The following is a 25115-nucleotide window of genomic DNA, read 5'->3' on the forward strand; positions in this document are numbered from 1 at the left end:
AGAAAATTCCTATTTTTGAGGTTTAGGATAATTATAAGAAATATTTTTGACGTTGAAAACATAGAATACTCTTGAAATATAATTTTATGTTATAATTTTTTTATTAATTAACTCTAATTAAACACTAAAAAATGACCAAAATGTTTTTATATTTACAAATTTTCTCTTTCTGTAAGTGTTTCTCCTCTTAAACTCTTTTTTTTTTTCTCTATTTTTTTCTTTCTTCTTTTGCCTTTTGGATGTTATGATTGTAGTAGGAATCACGACATCTGCTTTCTCTCTCTCTCTCCTTTGCAATGAACCTTGTTGGCATCTGAGTTTATTCATTATGAAGTCAGATAAATTCATCCTTTTAAAAACTCTAATAGTTGCCAAATACTCATTGGTTGTTCTTTTTTGTTCTAAAATCAAAGAATAGATAAAAGAAAATGAAAGAAAGACAAAAGAGAATAAAAGGTAAAATGATTATTTTATTTTATTTAATGATAAGAGAAATTATTAATATTTCTAAAATGTGAGATTTGATTTTTGTAATTACGACGCTTACCATTACATTAATCCCCAAGGGTAATTATTATAATTTTTTCTTAATTAATATAGTTTTCATCAATGCTAGCTTAAGCATCTTGTAAAGTTTAATTAATTACTTAAAGGAAAATATTAAATCATAATACTAAGATAACATTTGTTAAAATAAATAACATAAAATTGTATTAAGATAAAGTTTAAGATAATTTATCCGAATAGAGGAAGAGATAAATTTATATAAAAAGTAATTTATTTAGATAGTGTTTGTTAATTAAAATATAGACCGAAAAAAGTGAGATATGGAAAACATTCAGAATAAAAATATTTTCTATTATATTTTTTAAATTTATTTAAAAAATTCAAGATAAAAAGTCACAAGACTCATTTTCAAATAAATTTAACAAATGTAATAGAAAATATTTTTATTCAGAATACTTTTCATATTTCACTTTTTTCAGTCTATATCTTAATTAACAAACGCTACCTAAATAATTTTTTTTGTTTAAAAATTTGGTAATGATCCCTAACTATCATTTAAAAACCTAAGTGAATTATCCTTCCATATAGTTCTAATTATAATCAATGAGAGGCATCCACAATACTTAAGTCTTTACAATTTTTGAGGGGGATTGTCTTATTATTATTATTATTATTATTATTATTATTGGTAGGAATCTTCCCCACAACTCAATTAGTGAATTTTTTATTATAAACAGATTTTTTCACTGTTGTTATCAAAATTTACCTTTTTATTTATTGTAATTAATGGTAGAAAAATGAAATTTATATATAGCTGGGAGAGCCCATAGAATTAATATTTTTTATTTTTGTTGTTAAAGAGAAACTGTAAGGTTTAAATAATTTTAATAGAATTTTCTAAATTTTATTAATATAAATAAATTCATTTAATGAATGTTATTTCATTTTGTCATTTTCATAATTTAAAAAATACAGGGTTTAAATAAATTCACTATAATTTGTAAAATTTTATGCATGTAAATAAATTCATTTTTGAGTGTCATTTTATTTTCACTTTTTTCATTATTGGAAGGAATTACATTAATAGAGTTTTTAAAATTTTATGATTCTACATAAATTTATTTATTCTTTCCTTTTATTTTTAGCTTTTGCTATTTAAAGAAAATTTTAAGGTTTAAATAAATTCAATAGAACTTGTAAGATTTTTATTAATATAAATATTTTATTCAACGAGTCCCCTTTCATTTTTTTTTATTTTTGTTATTGAAAGGTCCACATAAGTTCATTTAATAGATTTATAGATAAAATAAATGGGTAATTAATTGTTTAAATAGATAGAATGCACTTTATATATAAATATATTAATTAATAAGTTATAAATGCTTTAAGGTTGAGCTTTACATATGTATAATAGATAGATAGGTAAATAGATATTCAAATTTAAGGTGTTATTAAAATGATGCAAACACTTTTATAATGATGAACCATTTTAATTGGTATTTTTTTTTCTCTTAATTAAAAGAGTAACTTGAAAAAGTCGAAAAAAAAATTTATTTGTAGATAGATCATGATTTTAACTATACTTAGGAGATTACATTTCGACAGGGTTGTTTACATAGTGATAAATTGACGCTTTTGCTACGCTCAAGTGTCTTTTAAAAAATTGACGACATACACTTCAATTGTTTCAAAGTAATAGTAGAAAATCAACACCATTTTTCAAAGAAAACTATCTTCATTATTAAATAAATAATATTAAAAGTCATAATTGATAATGATGTCATCAGTTATATGGCGCCTCCTCATTGGAGGAGATTAAGAAAATCTTATATTATTGTCTCATTTGTCTAACACCTTCTTTAATGAGTATGCACATTATTATCAATTATGATTTCTAACATTATTCTTATTAAATACTGCTTTAAGTAAGAAAAATAATCTACTAAAGAATGATAACAAAGTCAAATCACTTACAAACACTGAACACACATTCTCCCAAAGATAAGGATACAAGCACCACCACCAAACTAGCAAGCCAATGGCTCAAATAAATGGCGCTTTCTGAAGAGCTGCCTCATCCTAAGCAATTTCATGTGTTGAGATGGAGCCAAAAGCAAGTCCATCTCAAGCTTTGATGTGTGGCGTACAAACCCCAGCAACCCAAGTTTTAATAATTCCAAAACACCAATCCCATCTCAATTCCCAGTGTTGATGGAGCCAATAATTATGATTTCTTTCAACTTGCTCATTTGTTTTTGCCAACATAAGCACCAATAATTGAAGCACTTGTTTGTGCTAATAATAAAAATCCAATAGCATCTATATATATACCAACTTCATTTTGGTAAGCTAATGGTGGTAAAGCAGAAACAGAATTTTTATACCAAATAATGCAACTCAATTAGCATTCATTAAAATTTTCTATAAAGAACCAATATAAAACAATGAATTAACAGCATCATATAATACTAAGTCGGCCATTACAGATGGCAGCTGAAGAGATATACTTGAAGACCTAAAGATTCCCAATACAGACGATGGAAGCTGAAGAAGTTCTGAAGCTTTTTGAGTCGAAATGGTTTGAGCAAAGAATTTTTTCACGAAAGGAACCTTCCTCAACTCCTATGAACAACCAATTTCCGGAAGTTCATGAACAACACAAAGAAGCAAAGCTTCTTCCAGCCACAACCCTGCACGCCCGGTCTCTAAGTGACAGGTTTCTGGGCTCAGGAACGAGTTTTAGCTCCGATTCTCCATCTTCAAACTCAGAAATCATTCTCAAACCAAAGCTCCAAGAGATAGTCTCCGGGAAAGAAGTGGAAGCAAGTTACAGAACAGAAGCAGAGGAAGAAGTGGCCGAGAGGAGTTCCACGAAGACGAGGAACTATATGGCCAAAAGAGGCCCCAGTAAGAGCTTGTCTGAGCTCGAGTTAGATGAGCTAAAAGGGTTTATCGACTTGGGTTTCGTGTTCTCAGAAGAAGATAGGAACTCGAAATTGGTTTCTATCATTCCTGGACTCCAGAGATTGGGAAGAGAAGAAGGTGAAGAAATCAAAGATCATGAAATCTCAAGGCCATATCTCTCAGAAGCATGGGGCAGTTTGGACAGGATGAGGGTGAGCAGTCCATGGATACATTCAAGAATTCAATCTTTCCATGACGAAGTAGACATGAAAAATCATCTCAAAATTTGGGCTCATGGCGTTGCATCAACTGTAAGATCAGGAAGATGATGTTTCTCCTGTGTTTGGATGAAATTTAAGTTATGGTCTGTTTGGGAATTTCAGAACTGTAAATATGGAGACAGCCAGATAGGAAATTTTGATTTCCTTTGCAGGATTGTGTTTAAATGTGAATACAGTTTGTGCATGCTCTTAAAAATAAGAGTTGCACTAAATTAATGGTTTTCTGGAGCCACCAAAATGGGGATCAATGTGTAGCTAGTACCAAAATTTATGGTCTAAAGATGAAGAAACATCGCTTATTATTCTAAAAGCTAGGTATTTCTAGAAAGGAAAACTAAACTGAGGGTGAAAGCACGCCACTGAACTTAGCTTAACAGCTTAAAAAATGCCAATAATCCAATGGAAATTACACTAACCTCCCTTCATTGATAATTTGCATCACTTTACCCACCTCATCTTATACCCTCTACTGTCATAACCCATTGTCCATTTATATTACTCTACAGATTCTCAACAAAAAGAAAAAAAATGGTATTGGCCCATTTGATACACACCCAATTTAGAGTTCATGTGTCCCTTCATACATCCCAAGAGTTAAAGAGCAGTGTGTTGTCCTTGCCATTTAGTATTTTAATTCATGACAGCAAGATAAACTGATGAATTAAAAAACTAAACTGCAATAATAAACAACTCATCATTGGTAGCTGCATACAGGTGGAATTGAGAAAGTATGAAAGAGCTTCTGATAATGTGATATGCCAGAGTAATATAATTGTTACCTGAGTGTGGAAGAAAACCTAAAGACCTCCCTTTCTGGCACCAAGTACTGAAAAATGTGATTACATCACAGTCCTAATTCATAATTTTTGCAGCAACAAACGGTAGCAAAGATTTGAACTAGCAATTTATTTGGGGCTAGAAACCAAGGTTAAACTCCTATTGTGATTCATATCCTGTTGCTTGAGTAAGTTTACCTAAACAATGGTTGCTGTTAAGGATATGCAAACACATCTGAATCTAGATCTATTTTTCTGGAATTTGGGATGACCACTCTTGCGCGGTCCCACCCGCTCGTGCCCTCGACTTTGGTTGAGGAGATAAATTACAAGTGAAGACTTTGCCTCACTAAGCAGGACAAGGAATTGAACCCATGACCTACTGATGCAAATCTCAATTTATCGTGGCCCAACCAATTGACCTCTGCTCTGAGAACTATTTTTCTGGAACTTGATTCACCTGGTCCAAACGTTCATGCCCTTAGAAAGCAACTACAGAAGAACAGAGGTAAAGAAATATCATCATTTCTATATATTTGAATCTTTGAGTGTTTGCAGATTTTGTAAACAAAATAATGATTATCTTTGATTTTTTGTCTTACAGATTGTTCCAAAGTCACGGTACAAGTCTTCAAGAATGTCAAGTATGAGTGGACCTTACAAGCACCTAAAGGCCATGAATGTCAAAACTCGGAAAAGAGAAAGTAGAGGACCTCACAGCTAGTGATCATCTAGCAGCCTTGATGTCCACCTTGCAGGCTCAAAGAACCTCTCACGAGCCTTAAGTTCCAAATTTCTAGAATGCCTTGCTGATTGTCAGGACCCTACGGTGGTTGAGGAAGTTAGAGGTTGTAACAAGTAGAGCATAGTGTAACTAGAAGCTGTTAGCAGTGGTTGATACGGTTGAAGGTGGTTGTAACAGTTGAACCGCCTATGAGGATGGGCCTATATAAGGGCCTTTCCCTCTCAACAAAGGGGCACCAATAAATTCGTAATAAAATTCTCAATTCATTCTATCTCTCCCAGATCTCTCTGTTTACTCTTCTCTCCATTATCTCTTTGTTTACTCTTCTCTCCATTATCTTTTCTCTAATTCTTCTCTCTCTCTCTCTTTCTGTTCTCTCTCTCTCTCTCGTTCTTTCTTTCTTTTTTTCTTAAAACCAAACCCTAATTCTCCTCAAAACGTATTCTTTTTGTCATTCTGAAAAACTGTTTCTTAAAACAAAAAATTAGAAAACGTGTTCACTTTGAAATTTTGAGAAAATTTATTTCATAATATTTTATTTAATAAATTTAATTTAAAATTATAAATACTTATTAATAAATTATAAATTTAATTAAAAAAATTTAAAATATAATACAAGAAATAACTAATAATCTAATTATATATAATACATTAAAATTATAAAATATTTTCTAAAATTATTTTTTATTTAACTCAACTATTAATTTGATGATAAATTTATTTTTACTTACAAATTAAAATTTCACATTAATTTTAAGATTTAAATTATCTATAACATAAATATTAAAAAGAAATTATAAATCATAAAATAATAAAATATTAATTTATCTAAAATTTTAAATATATAATTAAAAAAAATTAAAGGAAAAACTAGGGCGTGGAGAGAGGCGGTGGCGGACAGAAGAAAGGGTAGAAGAAAGAAGTAAGAAATGGAAGAAGGGGAGGAGGAAGAGACGATCGACGATGGCGGATCTGGGCGTGGCGGGCGTGGATGGCGGATCTGGAAGAGAGAACGGCGAGGTGCGGTGGATCTGGAATAGATAGCGGCGTAAGCGAACGACATGCGACGCACAGCGATGGACGACGTAGGCGACGGTGGAAGGTGCTGCGATGGATGACGTAGGCGACGGTGATGGTGGTGGCTGGCGTTGCGATGGTCAACAAGGAAGAAGAGTCTGGAATAGAGGGGGATAGCGGCGAAGAAGATGGCGGGGGGCAGGCGTAGACGAACGACTTGCAGTGGCGGCGATGGCGGTGGCAGACGTTGCGATGGCAAGAAGGAAGATGAGTCTGGAAGGGAGGAGGGCAGTGACGGAGAAGATGGCGGGGGGCAGTTGCGGACCTATGGTGTTTGGCCGAGTCGACAGAGAGAGAGAAAGAGGGAGATGCAAGATTGGGTTGGGGGGCAGTGTGTTTTTCGCGTTTTGGGTTTTTGAGTGTGTTTTAACTGAAAACACCCAAAACAATGGGTTTACTTTGTAAATTTTTTTGTTATTTTTGAAAATGTGTTTTTGAAAATAACAAAGAGAACGCGTTTTCAGTGTTTTGAAAAATTAAAAACTCAAAATGGGTTAAAAACAGCAAAGAGAACAGGCCCTAATTCTCCTCATCAAGGAGAATTCCCTTTTCAGGATCAAGACCCTGACAATTGGTATCAGAGCTCGAGACTTGAGCCAAGGCGAATTGGTGAAGGCAATGGCGGACGGTACAAGGTCGAAGCAGATGGAGCTTCAAATTCAGCAAGTCAGTGTGGCGGTAACAGACGTTTAAGGGAAGATGGCGGCCATCGATGGTGTGATCGAACGGAAGATTGAACAGGCTATAGATCGGAAGCTTGATCGTGCGATGGCAAGCATGCGGGAGGAGGTTTCCGTCCAAATTCGGGAAGTAAAAGATCAAGTTTCCGGCCAAATTCAGGGGGGTCCCGAGTTGACGATCAATTCCGGGAGATGAAGGATCAGATCCAAAGCTTCATGCTATGTTCGTGGGTCAACACCCGGTGAAGTTATCGGTCGAATTTCCTCCTAGAGAATGTTCGGAGCCGGTTCTGTCAGGGCCGGATATGGGTCGGGTCCAAGGATCGCGGACATGGCCGAATTGGAGGCGGAAACAACCGGGATGGAAGAACCCGGAATCAGGCGAGGCAGACGAAATGGACGGGTCGCGCCAACCAGAACCGCGGAAACCACGGGCATGGAGGCAGCGACGCTGGGCAACGAGGATGGCGGACATGGGCGAGTGGGGCGAGGGTCGTTGAGGCCGCCGTATGTGGGCTTGGAGGCAGAGAAGCTGGGGACAGAGGAGACCAAGCATGGGAGAGCCGGCAGGAGGTCAGTGGGTCCATCGTATTCTCCCTAGTTTCCTATGCCCAAACTGGACGTGCCGATGTTTGAGGGACAGAACCCACAATGGTGGGTTCGGAGGTGTGAAAAATTGTTCACCCTCTATCAAACACCGGATGAGCAGAAGTTCACACTGGCAGCAGCCTACCTGAATGACGTTGTTGACTCGTGGTTTCAAGATTGGTACGAGTCACAAGAAGGCAACAACTGGTCACAATTTGTGGAGGGTGTAGATCGATACTTGGAGGACGTTGTGGATGAATTTAACAAGCTGAAACAGATTGGAACAGTGTAACAATACCGAGAGAAGGATTCGAAGAACTCAAGTCGGTAATGCGCACCTTAAATTCGGGATTCAATGAAACTTATTTCGTGTTAAGTTTTATAAGTGGGCTGAGTGACGAATTAAGGTCAACAGTGAAGATGCAATGACCGAAAACGGTCAATAAGGTTGTTCAAAAAAATCGGTACACCACGAAAATTGCCTAGATTGAACCAGTCGATTTTTTTTTTTTGCAGTCGAAAATAGTTTGGATTCTGTCCAAACCACGTGGTTTGCGATTTGAACAATTGGCGGTTCGGTTTAAAACGGAACCACCCAAGAAAATAATAAAAAAATTATTATTATAAAAATCTAATAATCGACAGCCCCCTCCTATTTATTTTTTACACTATTTTGTCTTTATTTTTTGTTCTTATTTATTTACCTTTGGTTATCTTTATTTACCAATATTTGTGTCTTTATTTATCATTTTTAAATATCATTTTTAGTGGTTTTAAGTAGTATTTCGAACCGCGGTAAACCGCACCTAAACTAGATTGCGGTCTGGTTTAATTGAAAAACCGCACCAATAGTTTAGCGTGCTGAAAATCGGCCAAATCGCATCGCGCACACCCCTAACGATCAAGGAGGTGGCTGAAGGGGGGAGGCTATAGGAGATGTGGGTGGAAGCCCTAATGAAGAAACAAAAGCTTTTGACTCGCGACAATCAAATAGCCTCCAGCTGTGATGATAGGGAAGCAGGGAACCTTGGCTAAAACATGAAGAGCAAGGCTGTGCCATTTGCGACAATGGGAAATCCATCGTGTTGGCGTAGGCCTTTAATACAAAATAGCAACAACTTAAACTTTAAGTCTGAAGCGGACATAAGTTGAGAAAGAAGACTAGAAAATCTCTACAAATTTGTCTACATTTTAATTGAATCAACATGTGCTTAAATACATTCAAATGTAACAACCAAAGCTATAAAAACTACCATGATCCCATGAACTAAGAAACTGAAATGCTAGAAAATAGCAACTGACAAAATACAATAAAAAATATAACATAAATCATAAGACTTGATCAGAAACTCCAAAAACAACATGTGCACACTTTTTTTTCCACCTCATCCTTCCACCTCAACAGCAGGTACTTAGGCATACTGTATCAACACTCCTTCTTGCATCAGTAGCTGCATACTCCTAATTTATGTCTCAGAAATTCAAATCTATTTCTAGGAAGAACTTTAGTAAAAATGTCAGCTAATTGATCATAAGTCTTGCAATAAAACAAGCAGCAGGTATTGAGGGATATTGTATCAACACTCCTTGCATCAATAGTTGCATACTTCAAATTTTTGTCTCAGAAATTCAAATCTATTTCTAGGAAGAGCTTTAGTAAAAATGTCAGCTAATTGATCATAAGTCTTGCAATAAAGCAAGCATACTTCTCCACTTTGCTGAACTTCTTTGAGAAAATAAAGCTTGATGTTGAAATGCTTGGTCTTCCCATGAAAAATGGATTATTGGAGATTGAAATTGCTGCTTGATTATCCACAAACACTTCAGCGTTTTCCTTTTGCTCCATGTATAAATCAGCTAATACTTTCTTTAACCATGGTGCTTGATTTACAGCTGCAGTTGTAGCTATGAATTCAGCTTCATCAGTAGACTAAGCAACTATCTCTTGCTTCTTTGAGCTCTATGAGAACACACCAGATCCAAGAGTAAAACAGTGCCCTAAAGTACTTCTCATGTCATCTATGGGTCCACCCCAATCATTATCAAAAAATCCATGGAAATAATAATCCTGACCATGATTAAACAAAACTCCATAGTCTAGAGTCCCTTTGACATATCTCAGCACACGTTTGACTGCCTTGTAATGCTCCTTGTTGGCACAATGTAGAAATCTTGACAATACACTCATTGCTTGTTGTATGTCTGGTCTGGTTGCAGTGAGATACATCAAGCAGCCTATGAGACTCCTATAAACAGCTTCATCAACCTTGTCTATACCATCTTCCTTGTGAAGTTTCTCTTTTTGATTCATAGGAGTACTTATTGATTTGCAATCCTCTATTTGAAATTTCCTCAAAATCCCCTTAGCATATTTTCTTTGACAAATGAAGATTCCTTGCTGATCTTGCCACATCTCCATTCCAAGAAAATATGTTGTTACTCCTAGGTCTGTCATTTCAAAGAGTTTCATCATTTCCTGCTTGAACTGCTCAATGAGCATGACATTACTTCCTGTCACTAAGAGATCATCCACATACAAAGAAACAATCAGAGTATCAGCATTAGAGTGCTTAACATAAAGAGTTGACTCACTCAGACTTTTTACAAAACCAAGACTCAACAAATGCTCATCAATTCTACTATACCAGGCTCTTAGAGCCTGTTTTAATCCATACAAGGCCTTCTCAAGTAAATAAACATTGTCTTCCTCCCCTTGCATTGTAAATCCCTCAAGTTGCTCAACATATATCTCCTCTTGTAAATAACCATTAAGAAATGCTGATTTTACATCAATTTAAAACACTTTCCACCTTTTTAGAGTTGCCAATGCCAAGAGCAATCTGATGGTGTCAAGTCGTGCAATAAGAGCAAATGTTTTTGAGAAGTCAACTCCAAACACTTGAGCAAACCCCTTCACTACAAGTCTGGCCTTGTGCTTGTTGATAGAACCATCTGCATTCAATTTGGTTCTAAATACCCATTCGACTCCGATAACATTTTTGTGTTGAGGCCTTTTAACTAGCTTCCAGGTCTGATTTTTTTCAATCATTTTCAGCTCCTCTTGCATTGCATCTACCCATTTTGGATCTTCTTTTGCTTCACAAAATCCCTTTGGTTCAAACACTGCAACATTGCATCTCTAGTAAACATCAGCAAGCAGCCTGGTTCCCCTAACTGGTAGTTCATCAACTTGTTCACTTTGCTCCAATGGAAAGTCAATAATTTGCTTAGAAATTTGCTTTTCTTCTTGTCCTTCCCAACACCATTGTTACTCTTCCACAAAATGAACATCTTTGCTTATTAGAATCTTACTAGTTTGAGGTTGATAAATTCTATTAGCTTTAGAGATGTTGCTGTAACCAATAAAAATGCCAGGTTATGCTCTCCTATCAAGTTTATCTCTCTTTACCTGAGGCACATGAGTAAAGCAGATACAACAAAAAAAAATTTAAATTTTGTAGTGAAGGTTTATAATCATACCATGCTTCAAATGGAGTTTTCCCTTTAACAACTTTTGTAGGAAGCCTATTTAGCAAAAACACTGTTGTATTAGCAGCTTCTGCCCATAAGTTTTTTGGAAGTCCTTTCTCATGTAGCAAATATCGAACCATCTTCATTATTGTTTTGTTCTTCCTTTCACTCACCCCATTTTGCTATGAAGTGTAAGGGGTAGTGAGTTGGTGTTCAATTCCAATTTTTTCACAAAAACTGATTAAACTGAGTTGATGTATACTCATTCCTGTTATCAGATCTCAAAATTTGAATTTTGCAGCCACTTTGATTTTCAATCCAAGCTTTGAATCTCCAAAAAACTTCTGCAACCTTTGATTTGAATCTTAAAAAATAAATCCAACACATTCTGGTTAGATCATTAATAAAGACAATGTAATATTTACTTCCTTTTAATGATGGTTCTGATTGAGGTCCATAGAGATCAATGTGGATCAACTGCAACTTCTTTGTTGTTCTCCAAGCTATCTATGAGAAAGGCAGCCTAGTTTGCTTGCCATATTGACACACCTTGCAGCTTGACATTAACAGTTCATTCAGCAATGGTAAGCCTTGCATAAGATCCATTTTCCTCATTAGCAGCAGTGCATTAGGATTGAAGTGTCCCTTCCTTTTGTGCCGAAGCTCTACATTGTTGTTTGAACTAAGAAAGACAGCTTGCTCTGCCTCCATCAAATCTAATGAGAAGCTTTTGCCTCTCATTTTCACTTTGAACAAGCCCTGTCCCACTGTATCTTTGATCAGACATAATTTGTCCTCAAACAAAACTTTATATCCCTTTTCAAGCAACTGCCCAACACTCAACAAGTTTTGAGTAATTTCAAGTACATAAAGAACATCAGTTATAATTTTAGTACCTGAACTGCTTTCCATTGCAACTGTCCCTCTTCCTTTGACAACAATGAATTCTCCATTGCCAATTTTGACTTTGGAGGCAACAGTTCTATCGAGCTCCTTGAATAATTTCTCATTGTATGTCATATGATTGGTGCATCCGCTGTCAATTAACCAGTTGTCACTTGAGTTGCTGGTAGCAAAACAGGTTGCTGCAAATGACTGTTCCTCCTCCTGCTGATCAGCTGTTAAGGCATCACTTTGCTACTGTTGTTTATTGTTTCTGCAGATTTTTGCAATGTGACCTAGCTGGTTGCATTTGTTGCATCTAATATTTGACTTTCTCTAACACTTGAAATGTGAATGACTTCTTTTTCCACAATATTGACATGGAGGATAGCCTGGTTTGTTGTCACCTCCATTATTGCTGGTGTTTTTTGTGGCCTCAATCTGATCAACATAATTCTTTTTTTCTTTCTTTCTCTTCCCTTTGCAACCTTGATTAATCTCCAATTTTGCTTACAAAGCACCTTCAACTGAACCTTCCTACATCATAATCCTTCTTCGCTTTTGAGCCTGTAATGCATTTAACAATTCTGCCAAGGTGATACTTGATAGATCTTTGGAATTTTCCAGAGAGGAAATTGTTGATTCAAATCTTTCTGGGACAGTAACAAGAATTTTCTAAACTATTCTAGAATCAGGAAATTTAGTTCCAAGCAATCTTACCCTATTCACAATGCTGAGAAGTTTTTCTGAATACTCCTTCACAGTATCTGACTCCTTCATCCTCTACATTTCGAACTCCCTTCTCAGATCCAGCACTTGCATCACTTTGACTCTCTCATTGCCTTCATACTCTTTCTTGAGAAAGTCCCAGATCTCCTTTGCTGATTTCAAGGTCATAATTTTGGTAAAGATTGCTGATGATACAGCTGTAAACAAACATGCCTTTGCTTTTGATTTCCTTTGCCTTTTTTCCTTGTAATTCTTGATTTGAGCAAGAGTTGGGTTGTTAGGCAAGGGAGGAACCACATAGTCCTCTTCTACAGCTTCCCAAAGATCATAAGCTTCAAGATATGCCTTTATTCTAACTGCCCATACCTGATAATTCACACCTTCAAACATTGGAGGAGTAGCGGTTGTGAAAGGTGAATCAGAATCCATAATGGGTGTAACAAGGTTGGTTTAGTTTTTGAGTGTGTGGTGTACCCTCAAACTCTCACAATCCCTTAAGAAGAATGCTCTGATACCAATTTGTTGGCATAGACCTTTAACATAAAATAGCAACAACTTAACCTTTAAGTCTGAAGTGGACATAAGTTGAGAAAGAAGACCAGAAAATCTCTACAAATCTGTCTACATTTTAATTGAATCAACATGTGCTTAAATACATTCAAACGTAACAACCAAAGCAATAAAAACTATCATGATCCCATGATCTCATGAACTAAGAAACTGAAACTACCATGATCCCATGAACTAAGAAACTGAAATGCTAGAAAATAACAACTGTCAAAATACAATAAAAAACATAATAGAAATCATAAGACTTGGTTAGAAACTCCAAAAACAGCATGTTCACACTTTTCTTTCCACCTCATCCTTCCACCTCAACAGCAGGTACTGAGGCATACTGTATCAACACATCATTCGAAAGCTGATCCGGGATCTTTGAGCAGTGGAGACGACTTAGCCAGTGTTACAAATGTGGGGATCAGTACCTACTGGGCCATCAGTGTAAAAACGAGCTGCTAATGTTGGAAGGAAAGGGAGAAATTCATACGTCGGATGACGTTCCAAGTAAGGAAGAAGTGGGGGCAGAAGACGCTGTGCAGTTGTTCTCTATACAATCTATAGAAGAAAAGAGGAGATCCAACAACAGAGTGGGCAATGCTAGTGCCAGTTAGTAGCCCGGGTTAATTAATGTTGCAAATTGGAAGAAAAGAAAAATAGTGGGTTGGCGTCTCAATTTCTTGGGGACAAGAAAGTACTGAACCGGGGGATATTGTCAGGACCCTACGGTGGTTAAGGAAGTTAGAGATTGTAACAAGTAGAGGGTAGTGTAACTAGAAGCTATTAGTAGTAGTTGATACGATTGAAGGTGGTTGTAACAATTGAACGACCTATGAGGATGGGCCTATATAAGGGTCTTTCCATCTCAATAAAGGGGCATCAATGAATTCATAATAAAATTCTCAATTCATTCTATCTCTCAGTTCTCTCCCAAATCTTTCTGTTCACTCTTCTCTCCATTATCTTCTCTCTCTCTCTTTCTCTCTCTCTCTCTCGTTCTTTCTTTCTTTCTTTCCTAAAACCAAATCCTAATTCTCCTCATCAAGGAGAATTCCCTTGTCATGACAGCTGCTGCAATCCTTTCATGTGCTTGGAGTGATCTCACAACCTTTGTAAGAAAATGTCATTGTCTTAGACTCTCAGGGCATTCAAGTCGACTAAAGAATAATAGAATGCCAGGTTGGAGAATCAGCCAAACTTTCCTATTTTCCATAGAAGAAGTCTAATGGATATATCAGTTATAGTAATCTTAGAATCCTAGAGGGACCTTGAAGACAAGAATACATGAACTATTTGAGTACAGGCGAAGCTTGATAATTTAAGGTATGCTAATCAATGAGGGTGTTTTTCTTCATCAATCTTCAAAGTGGTGAATATTCTTTTGAGGTGGTTTATCAAGGCAGTACTGAACAAGTGTAGGAGATAGTTCGTAATTGGTGTCTAGTGAGCAAGATGGCTTCTTCCAGGAGGATGCCTATATGCTAGTGAGCTCTCGGGCCCTGTTATTATTGTCACCTTAGAGCCATTTGATCTGAGATTTTTGAATCAATCTATGTTCTCTCCCGGTACACAAGTTTCTACGTATACTACTTCAAATTGTGCGTGACTGGTTTATCAAATATTGGATGCTATTTATGTTACTATTTATACCGTAATCATAGTTGTGATATTCTACAGAAATTCATGAAGAGAGAAATTTTCACTATAACTCAGCTTCCTTTTAGTAAAAATGGGTCAAGTAGTGAACAACTTAACCAATACAACCCGAGCCTTAGCCCTTCCACAGTGTCCCACATGATAATCGGGGCCTTGCTTGGTTGTTCCTGGTCTACATCCTAACTGCTGTTCTCTATTTACTCACATGAAAAAAGATAGGAAGAAACATATCATGTAATGTAAGCGTTCAAACCTGCCTAGCACCACCAAATCAGAGACTTTGAAATCCAGTTAACTCAAAACAAATTCTTTGAACAACGTGAAGACGTTAGGAAAAGCATTGACTTTGTCAAATCCCCTCGTCAACCAAGCTCTAATTAAATGCAAACAAAACAACTGGGATTGCAACTTTATAGGAACTTAATGAGTTACAATTAATAGGGTAGTATGTGAGAAATTTGACCCCGTAGAAGTTGATGGTAGCAGCCACCTTCCTTTTAGAAAATTCTTAAGAAAACGCCATCATCTGTCTCTAATGCTAACCAAGTTAGAGTCAATTACATGATATTCATAATGTTAATTGAGTTCTAAAAGTCGCATTAACAACACAAATATGTGCAAAAAAAAAAAATGATAAACTTTTGTATAGGATACCTGCCAGATAAAATTTTAATACCATTATGAAGAAGTTTCATGAAATAAGAGTGAACAAAGATAATTATCATATTCCATCAATTAATTACACATCAAGTTGTGATACCCAGGAAATCAAAACGATAAACAAAATTAATTCATGCAGTAACATAACTAGATATTATATTGAATATCTAACAAGTTCTCTAATTTATTTTTTCTAATTTATTAATTTCATGTACATATACTAGTTCTATCATACAGTTGTAACATCAATATAAATTTTACAAGTATTATATGATAAATGATTTATCATTTTTTTTTTATCAAGAAAAGAAATTTCACATATTCCAATTACACTTGACAATAGACATCAAGATTATAAAAATGTACTGCTCAATCTTCCTTGTCCAACAAGGCCTCCGGTAACTTAAATGTGGGAGGTTTATCAACACCCCTTCTTGAGTATTCCCTCCATCTTCGAGCTGCGGTAGCAGCTCTTCTTGCTCTCTCTTTCACTTCCTCTTCTGCAACCATCATGTAGATCTTTAGTTAAAGAGAATCTACCAGACATTTTTAAACAACCACTGCCGTGTATATGATCTGGTATTAATATAGAAACCACTTAACCCTCTTACCTGATTTTTGATAGTTTCTGGGCTTGCCCCAGAGATTGTCCCAATAAGATTCAGCTTTATCAGTATCTTTCTGATTCATCATCCTTATTTTAGCTTTCTCCTGGATAAAATATGAGAGCCATTGGTCAAAACAAATATGAGCACCATTAGAGAAAATATGCAAAGATCAAAGCAGAAAAATAAAATACAATCCTAGGTGTAAGATCTGCAATCCAGCTGAAATGACATCATTTCTTGCCTTCCAGATTGGTAACCCATTCAGGAAAATTTTACTTCCTCACTACATAATCATTATTTACCCAAGTTATAAAGCAACTATAATAAGCTTCTGGCTCATGATTCTCACAGTACAGGCCCCAAATCTTATCACACTATGTTTCGTTCATTGAGATTTTATCAATAATGGTTATAGAATAGAAATGCTAAATGTCATATGTGTTAAGAGTTTAAAGACCACTATTTTCAGAGAGAATATTTTGGTCTCAACTTTCTGCAGCTTAATTAAGAGATTCACTTACTTTTGCATGTTTTCTTCCTTGTCACTTGTTCTACCTTCTGAAGTTTTAGAGCTGTTTGGACCCCAAGGCAAATAACTGTGCAAGCCTGATTAATGATCTAGCAGGTTGGAGAGCAGGTTTTGTCATGTTGGTTGAGAGTGTTGAATTGTTAACCATCTCATCTAAAAATTTAAGCTGTTAGATAGAGGGTTAACTTTTTCCTTTATATGATTATTATTACTCTCAACATGGGTGCCAAGGCTTTATTGCATAATTTGTCCAAGTTCGTGTAACAATTTAAATATTGGGTTAGTGGTGAGGTTTGAATGCAAGAGTTTTTCCTGCTCTGACCCCATGTTAAATTGTTAACTACCATCCCCATTTAAAACCTTAAACTATTAGATAAAGGGTTAACTTTTTACTCTCAATAGAGAGCATTAAGATTTTCTCTTAGGAATATCCTTTTGAAATAGCTTTATGGATTTCTATTAGGAATATCCTTTTATTTTGATATGAAATAGTTTTATGGATTTCTTTTAATCAAAAGATTCAAACCTTGTCTTTCATCTCAAGGATTGGGCAACTATTTGTTCACATCTATTAGTCAAGTATGATGGATTCACCAGCATGGCCAAATAGAAGCACTAAGTCATCTATGCAGATTCAGTACCATGATAATTCATTATATCCATAAAGCATCGAAAAGGATACCCACATTAAGAACTTTGAGTGATTTAACAGAATTTCTTTTGTCAATGTTACAAGTATCTGGCTGATTACCAGATTGCTTAAATATCTAGTGGCTTTTTCAGGAGATAAAATTTTCTTCAAATTGATGTATGGAATCCTAAGCAATATAGCTTAGAAATCTGTTGCTAACAAGTAAATAATGTTATTTTGAAAAGCTTTTTGTAAAAACAAGAACAAAACTGAGAAGCCAAAAAAAAAAAAAAGATAACTGAATGTGTAATAAGGATCCGCAATAAAAATGGGGGGTGGGGAGAGAGAAAGGAATGAATAGAAAAAAAGTGACAATGTAGAAGAAGTTAAGTGAGCATATGCTGCATATCAAAAGATCTTACCAAGATTTTTGCTTGTCTTTTTTCCCATCGAGAGTTTGCCTGCCGCATTTGGAGTAATTTGATTAGAATTGAAACCAAACAGACAAAAAACTAAAAGATTTCAGTAACTAATATTTTAGCTATCTTTATTTTTATAGATTTTCTTAGAACATAAATACAAAAACTTAATGATTATCATATGCAAGATCTCCTGATAGAAACTCTTTTGAGTCCATAATATTGCCTAATAACCACACCAATCTGTATGAAATCCAACACCACTAATTAGCTACTTGACCAACCTCTTTAGAACCACCTGAAGAACTTAGTAACTTGTGACAAACCCATTTTTCTAGAAATAGATCTATAAAGGTGTTAACACCATAGGTCCTTACTCAAAAGTGCTAAATGAAGGTGACTCAAGTTCATGGGACCAAGTAAAGTAATACACCCAAAACCTCCCTGGTAGACTATCAATAGAAGATTGGGTCGTGACAAACTTTCATTTTTTAATTCCTAGTGTCCACCAGGTTAGAAATCTTATATCTCAATCTGACCCAAGTCAGTTTCAAATATTTTCTTGGCTTGCACCCACTTGATGGTGGTCCTAGGTTGACTGATACCACTTGCAACACCACTGGTCCTCACCCAAATGTGCTAGTTGAATGTGTCTCTTTGGATCATGGGACCAAGTAGTACATTGAAAACCTGCTTAATAAACTACTGATGTGGGACTGGTTGTTGTTGAGCCAACTTGCTCCATTTGATCTCTAACCAAGTTTTGATGATTAACAAAAACAATATTTTGAAAATATGTATTAATTGTAATCCTTAATTATTTCCGTTCAAATAATAAAATATTTCTCATATTATACTTGTTATCAAAAGTGTTATTTTCCATAGAAATTATTTTCAAGCAAATCAAGGATATAAATATATAGGTTTTTCTAAAATCTGGATCAAGAGTCGACTCCTAATATGACAGTCGACTTTGGCAAAGCCACAGTCGACATAACTGAGAGCTTGTTTATGTAGAGTTGACAAAACTGAGAGCCTCTCTTGGATAGTCGACTACCACTTGATGGAAGTCGACTCTCGCTCCCTGGAAGTCAACTCCAGTTCAAGTGATAGTCAACTATGACTTTAGGACAATCGACTGGCCAAATCTAACAGTCAGATTTTTGAACGTTATGCAGGTCTTTCAAAGATGCCTATAAATATGATAAGCACGAGATGAAGACAAGTTTTTTGCTCTTCTGAATATCAAAACAGAAATCTTGCTCTCAAAAGGCTCTCTCAAAGCTACATTGACAAATCATCAATAGCCACAAGGCAAGTGGAGAAAAAGATTTCACAAAGTCAAATCCGATCCTCTCCATTGAACTGAGGTTCATTGTTAATTTCTGTTTTATTGCCTTGCCTTGTATTATTGTTCATCAAGTGTTGTTTTATTTATGTCCAAGTGTGGACAAAATTTGCATTCATTAAACTCTTTGTTGTGAATTGGTTGGGTGCCTAGAACCATCATAAATCTAGGTGTGTATCTAGTTTTCAAGGTGAATTAGGGTGAAAGTCTTGGTGTGTTTGGATTTAGTGGAACTCCAAGGGTGGTTAAACCTTAGGAAAGTGGAGTAGGTGTGTGTGGAACACCAAACCACTATAAATCTTGTCTTGTCTCATCTTTTCATCACTTGTTTATCTTGTGGCATAATCTATTCAAATATCAAACAATCTCATCTATATATATACTTATACAAACATATTTTTTATAAAGTCATTCTTCAAGAATTTTTACTAAAAATTCGGTAAAAATTTTTGTCACTCAATTCACCCCTCCTCTTAAGTGGCCATTTCCTAAGGGACCAACAGTTGTGACAAAAGGAATCTTGCAAGGGTAATTTGAAATGTTATTGAGTAACAGAAAAGTGCCAAGAGAGAAATATTGAAAGCTCTTTCTGATGCCATCAAAATCTAGAAAAAGTGTCCACAATAAGAAGAATTTGTGCCTGAATAACTGTACCAATTTCAGTCTACTACCAAATCAGCAGCAGCCTTTTAGGCCCCTCAAATAGATATCATCTTTTACCAGAAGATATTTCATTTTTATGAAGAAATGAGAGAACCTATCATATCCAAATAAAAAAAATCCAGCAGTACTACATGTTGGAAGATTATCAAGGAAATTAAGAATGATCAACCTCTCAAATAAACCATGTTACCATCAACTGAACAGAAGCAGTCACAAACATGTCATTGGGGGTACAGAGAAATGTATGGTGTCAATTCCATGAAAGAGTCAAACTCTCCTGACAATGAACACTGTCCATCACAAGAGACGGGTAGGCCATGTCACTTTGCCACAACAGGGGAATGTACAGGAAACAATAATGAATTGAATTCTTACCATTCTAAAAACATCCAATGAAGCAGATCCCATTCCAGAAAGCATCAATGCCACCTGGTTGTCATTGTGGAAACCATCAAATTTTCTGAGACCTTAATCTTCATTTTGAATGAAGCTCACTAATGAAACAAAATTGTTGCGCATACCACTTGGATAACTTGTATTGTGTTTTTGATAAAAGAGAAATATGCGATGTATCTCATGGATTGAGAGAGAGAGAGAGAGAGAGAGAGAGAGAAGGGGGGGGGGTATTGTGGTTTCCTTCAGGTGTCTTAAGAAATTATCTCCATAAGTCTAATATGAGTGGGAAAACTGATCTCCACTATTGGAAGATGTAACTGGCAAATCAAATTTCTAGTTATGTATATGAAACCAGTGAAACCAAGACAGTACCATGCCCAAAATACTCAAATTTCAGGAGCGGTTTCCTGGACTGACCCCTTCTAGAAAATTATCCCTGGTAAAATCCTTGTTTTAGACATTCAATAAAGATGCTACTTGCAAATAGATAACTACAACCCAACAACTTGTGAATTTCAGTATGCAATTAGGAGATTTGAGTATCAAAATATCAGATTCGAAAAGCCAATAGTAACACAAACTTCAAATCCATGATCCATGTTCCTTACATTTACTCTTTCTACCCTCCGCATTTCATCTTCAAGCAAAGATAGTTGGGCAGCAGAAGTCCAATGGATGCAGTCAACTGGGCTGAAATGAAAAAAACTTGTGTCAGAAGACATCCCCCTTCGACCATTTAAAAAGCAACTAATTCCGTGATTACTAGTTCTTCATATAAGAACTCATCTACAGACCATATATGAGCTAAACGTTGCAGGCAGCATAAGGAAGTCATAAACTTCTATAAGGCTCATTCCTGTTAGGGTGCAAAAGCCAGCATTTCCGCATGATACGACAGAGATTTAAACTTGCACTTTTACGTGCATGGAATGGGATTATTTATACAGGAACAATTTTATGAAATAAGATACAGAACCATCTCAATTTTGGTTTTCCCTGGACAAAAAATTAATATTCAATGATATAAGTAAATGCCTTCTTTTCTGAACAATGTCTGCGTAAAGCATTTTTAACATGTAATAGTCGTAGCCATGGACCTGGAACTTACCAACTATCAATTGCTTGCTGAACTAATTCAGGGTTCCCACATTGACTATAGACCCTAGCTCTTCCAAAGTCTTCCTCAATGCCAAATACGTCTGGTGCTACATTGGCACAATTTTTGCAGCCTGAAGAAAAATATATACTGCATGTCAAATGCATCACTGTTTATAGGTCACAGAAGTTCTAGAACTTCCATTTTTTCAAGATCATGAAGGATCTTCTAGTGAAGTTTTGAGTCTTTTGACACACTTAGAAAATCATATGAAGATCCAAAGGTAGCATTCAAATGAAAAGAATTATTATCCTGTTCTCAAACACTCACATGAAAGTCATTTATTATAAAATCTTCTACAACATTCAAGAAATGACACCCAAATTAACGGGAATATTATGACTTCTCAATCACCTCCTCTGTTACATTTATGAAATCATCCATAATCTTCAGAAGTCATTTCCCACAGTTTTCATGGGAGAAAGTTGAATGCAGAAACCACAATCTCTGAATAGGTTTTAATATTTCCAGAAAATCCTATGGGTGGTGTTGTCTGACAATTATGCTCTTGTATAAGTTCTTCATTTTTCCTTAAATATAAAATGCAGTTACCTGATAAGCAAAATTTTTACAATCAGAGGAACGAGTATAACTCAAAATGCTAACTTTGAAATGTACCTATGCAGCTAAACTCATCCACAAATGCATGATCTTTTGGGGAGGAATCATCCAAGAAAGGATTGATTGCAGTCAAAGCATAACCTTGAATTTCATCGTAAACCCTTCGCTGCACGGGGTCGCTGAGAACCTACACTGCAACAGTCCATTTACAAAAGATGCTTTGGGAAAAACTTGCATTGAAATTCTCCAATTTCCAAGCATTTCAATTGCAGGAGGCAACTCACCGCATAAACCTCATTGATGAACATACAGAAATTTGTCGTCTCTGCATCATTACCACTCAAGTCAGGATGGCAAGATTTCATGCAATTGTAATAAGCTTTTTTAATCTGCCCTTGTGAAGCATCTGGAAGCTGGTAAGATAGGCCAAACAAAGAAAGAAGAATTTGACTTTAGTGATGACTCAAGTACTACAGTAAATATGAGAATGAAGTAGGAGTCGTCAAAATATTATATTGCATAAAAAGGGAAGTCGACTCTCTTGATTCAAAAGAAGCTTAACTTGCCCAATGGGGAAGTTATCAATACTTCTTTTCTAAGTTGTTCTGATGGACTTCCATCACAATATGTCCCATGAGCATTCATACATCCACTGGCAAAAACATCAGTAGTGAATGCAAAACCTAGCCCTTTCACCACAACATCCTCCCAATACAGGCACTACACAAACCCTATCCTTTCATACAAAACATCCATTCATGTTCCATTATTCTCTCCCATCAAACTGCATCCCGAAATATATATACACACACAACAAGAGGACAGCTCTACAATGACTAATTGATTTTGAGCATATATATCTTAAGCACCTTTAATCACAAGGGCACACTAATTACATTGGGTAGTTGCAAAGGCATTTAGTTACCCATATATAAAAATAAACATGCGAGTGTATAAAGATCTATGTCTATACCATAATAGGGTCTGTCTCCTTGCACAATCCATAACAAAAGGCACAGTAAAAAACTCAACAGCCAATATGACAAACACAGAGTGCATATTGCAGGATAATGTGATTATGATCGATCTATCCAAGAAAAGCAGATACCAACGAACCCAAGTTCACGACAACAGAACTGACAACAAAAAGTTCGAATAGTACCAGACCCAAAACCGCATAGTAATCATCGGCAACATCCTGCAACTGCGCCGAACCCCCAGTGGCAACCTTCACTGTGCCAAAGCCTCTTCGCCTTCCTCCACGACCGGGCGTGCTGGAGCTGAAACCCTTGTTGGCCAGCATCCGCCATCGACTTCTGGAGCAGAAGAAACTCCGTAATGGGTTTTGGAATTTGAGGGCGTCCGTGCAAACGGGAGAGAGCAATTGAGCCATTGCAGCAGGGAAGAGGAAGAATCGGAAACCAGCTTTAGCTCGAAGTTGTGGAAAGAAGGGACAAAATGGGAAGAAAACAACAGATTTTTATTTTGTGGGTTTTTTTTTTTTTCATGGGAAATTGTGAGGGAAAGAATGTTTGGATTGGAATTGGGTGAGAATGAGATGGCAAGAGGACGACCATGTGTTTTGCAAGATTCTACGTGAAGCTTGTATGAATCTAAAGGGGCACGTGTCGCCTCGTGAATAGCTGTTTCTTGCACACTTCATGCGCCCGCTGTCCTCGCCGCTCCACCCGGCGAAAATTAACGATCTTTTCATTTCATTCACGTTTTCATTTAAATAACAATATATATATATTATTTGTACTTTTTTGAGTTACACTTTAAATTATATTATATAATATAATTAAAATAATAAAAATATTTCTTAATCAAGGCGATGTGAGACAATAAGATGCATAATTAAAAGAGAGATAAGAAACGGGCTTGGGGAGGGTTAACCCTCATATTCATAGGTCACTTCAGTTATCTTTTTCTCAAATGGACTAGATCTACAAGACAGATCTGGAGGAGAGTTAAATTTGGAGAAGGGCTCCAGCCCATGCTGTCTCTCCTAAATCTGCTCCTAAAGAGATGAGGCATAAATAATATTTTAATAGTCTATAAGTGCGTATAATCCAATGTGCAATTCCATATTCAGTAACAAAAATAAAGTCTTTATGTACATCATTCTTTCTCGCTGGCTTGTTTAATTTCAAAATTAATGTGCTCTTGTCTTTAAGTCATAAGTTAAACAACAGACAAAGGTTAAATGATGGATAAGTGATATGTTGGGATTAATATCAAAAGGTTACAAGTTCGATACTTGGTCTAGGTAAGGGTCAAAGATCCATCTGTAATTTACCTCATTTATCAAAATTAAGGACACGAACAATAAAGAACCATACAAGAACAATAATTCTAATAATTTCAAGATCAATGTACTACTAAATGCCAAAAAAATTAAGCCGAAGCAGGCAGCATCACTGAAGTTGTTCCTTCCAAGCAACTTGTAGTATTCCTTCACCCTCAACCCAACCCACACTCCCATCCAGAAGTTGCAAAATTGTCTTTGTCACCTCCCAATTGTGACATATATAGCAAGCAAATGAATGTAAAATTTAAATTGTGTGCTGATGATAACATTAACTTACAAAATTTCCTACCTACCTACCTATCCTTCTATTAAAAGATGATGATTAATTAATTGTTTCACATTCTTTTCCAATCCATCCATTTCTGCAGCTCTCCCCCACCAATTAAGGAAAAAAGCAATTAACATTCCCTTCCACTCTATTTGGCTCCATGCTATTACTCTCTCCCAAACACAGCCTCAGGTTTTTGGGCAGTAGAGGCTATACTCATTTCAATATTTATATGAAATAATCATTCCAAAAATAAAAATAAAAAAAATCCTATTTTCTTCTGTCTTCCCATATGCCCTAAGCAACAGCATATATAGAAGAAGGCCAAGTTCATCCAGCCAACTCCATTACCCACAAGTTTGATGATTAGATTTACCCCATATAAAATTAACTAAATATGAAAATTCACAATTGAGGGATATGAGCATAAGGATTATTTGAATATATTTAATTAATTAAATAGGTATATATAAATGAAGTTAATAATTAATTACTGATTCATTTACATCCCTAGGAATATCTAAATGAAGTTAATAAGTACATAAACTAAGAAGCACAAACGTGGAACCTATTTTTAGTTTTTTGAAAAAAAAAACAATTTAGATGATGAATCATAACATGAGACGAATATCTCATATAACGAACATATTGCGAGAATGAGAAAGAAAAATTTTATTTATAGTCATACTTTTTACTCTTCGCAGTCACGGG

At 35.8% G+C, this 25115-nt stretch overlaps 2 protein-coding genes across 2 annotated transcripts; one reads left to right on the top strand and one right to left on the bottom strand.

Annotated features, from left to right (window-relative positions):
• Positions 1–3044: 3044 nt before the first annotated feature.
• LOC127791610 (uncharacterized) lies at positions 3045–3740 on the top strand. The gene has a single exon (XM_052321594.1). The coding sequence runs from the start codon at positions 3045–3047 to the stop codon at positions 3738–3740; it is 696 nt and encodes a 231-aa protein (XP_052177554.1).
• Positions 3741–15653: 11913 nt separating this feature from the next.
• LOC127792626 (chaperone protein dnaJ C76, chloroplastic) lies at positions 15654–23354 on the bottom strand. The gene is made up of 9 exons (XM_052323210.1): positions 22988–23354; positions 22110–22238; positions 21883–22012; positions 21217–21337; positions 20717–20798; positions 20088–20141; positions 17705–17743; positions 16126–16225; positions 15654–16014 (listed from the first exon to the last, which is right to left on the bottom strand). Exons 1-9 carry the CDS (start codon positions 23216–23218, stop codon positions 15884–15886), a joined length of 1017 nt encoding a protein of 338 aa, XP_052179170.1. The 5' UTR covers positions 23219–23354; the 3' UTR covers positions 15654–15883.
• Between the last annotated feature and the right edge of the window lie 1761 nt (positions 23355–25115).

The sequence above is a fragment of the Diospyros lotus genome, chromosome 15 (assembly GCF_014633365.1).
Source record: "Diospyros lotus cultivar Yz01 chromosome 15, ASM1463336v1, whole genome shotgun sequence".
In the NCBI taxonomy this organism is placed as follows: domain Eukaryota; kingdom Viridiplantae; phylum Streptophyta; class Magnoliopsida; order Ericales; family Ebenaceae; genus Diospyros; species Diospyros lotus.

Excerpts from the sequence above, each read along its gene's own strand:
- LOC127792626 (XM_052323210.1), bottom strand. The coding sequence starts at position 23,218 with ATGGCTCAATTGCTCTCTCCCGTTTGCACGGACGCCCTCAAATTCCAA. Across the intron at positions 22,239-22,987 it reads ACTATGCGGTTTTGGGTCTG|CTTCCAGATGCTTCACAAGG; the intron begins GTACTATTCGAA and ends CTATCTTACCAG. Across the intron at positions 21,338-21,882 it reads GGATGAGTTTAGCTGCATAG|GCTGCAAAAATTGTGCCAAT; the intron begins GTACATTTCAAA and ends ATTTTTCTTCAG.
- LOC127791610 (XM_052321594.1), top strand. The coding sequence starts at position 3,045 with ATGGAAGCTGAAGAAGTTCTGAAGCTTTTTGAGTCGAAATGGTTTGAG.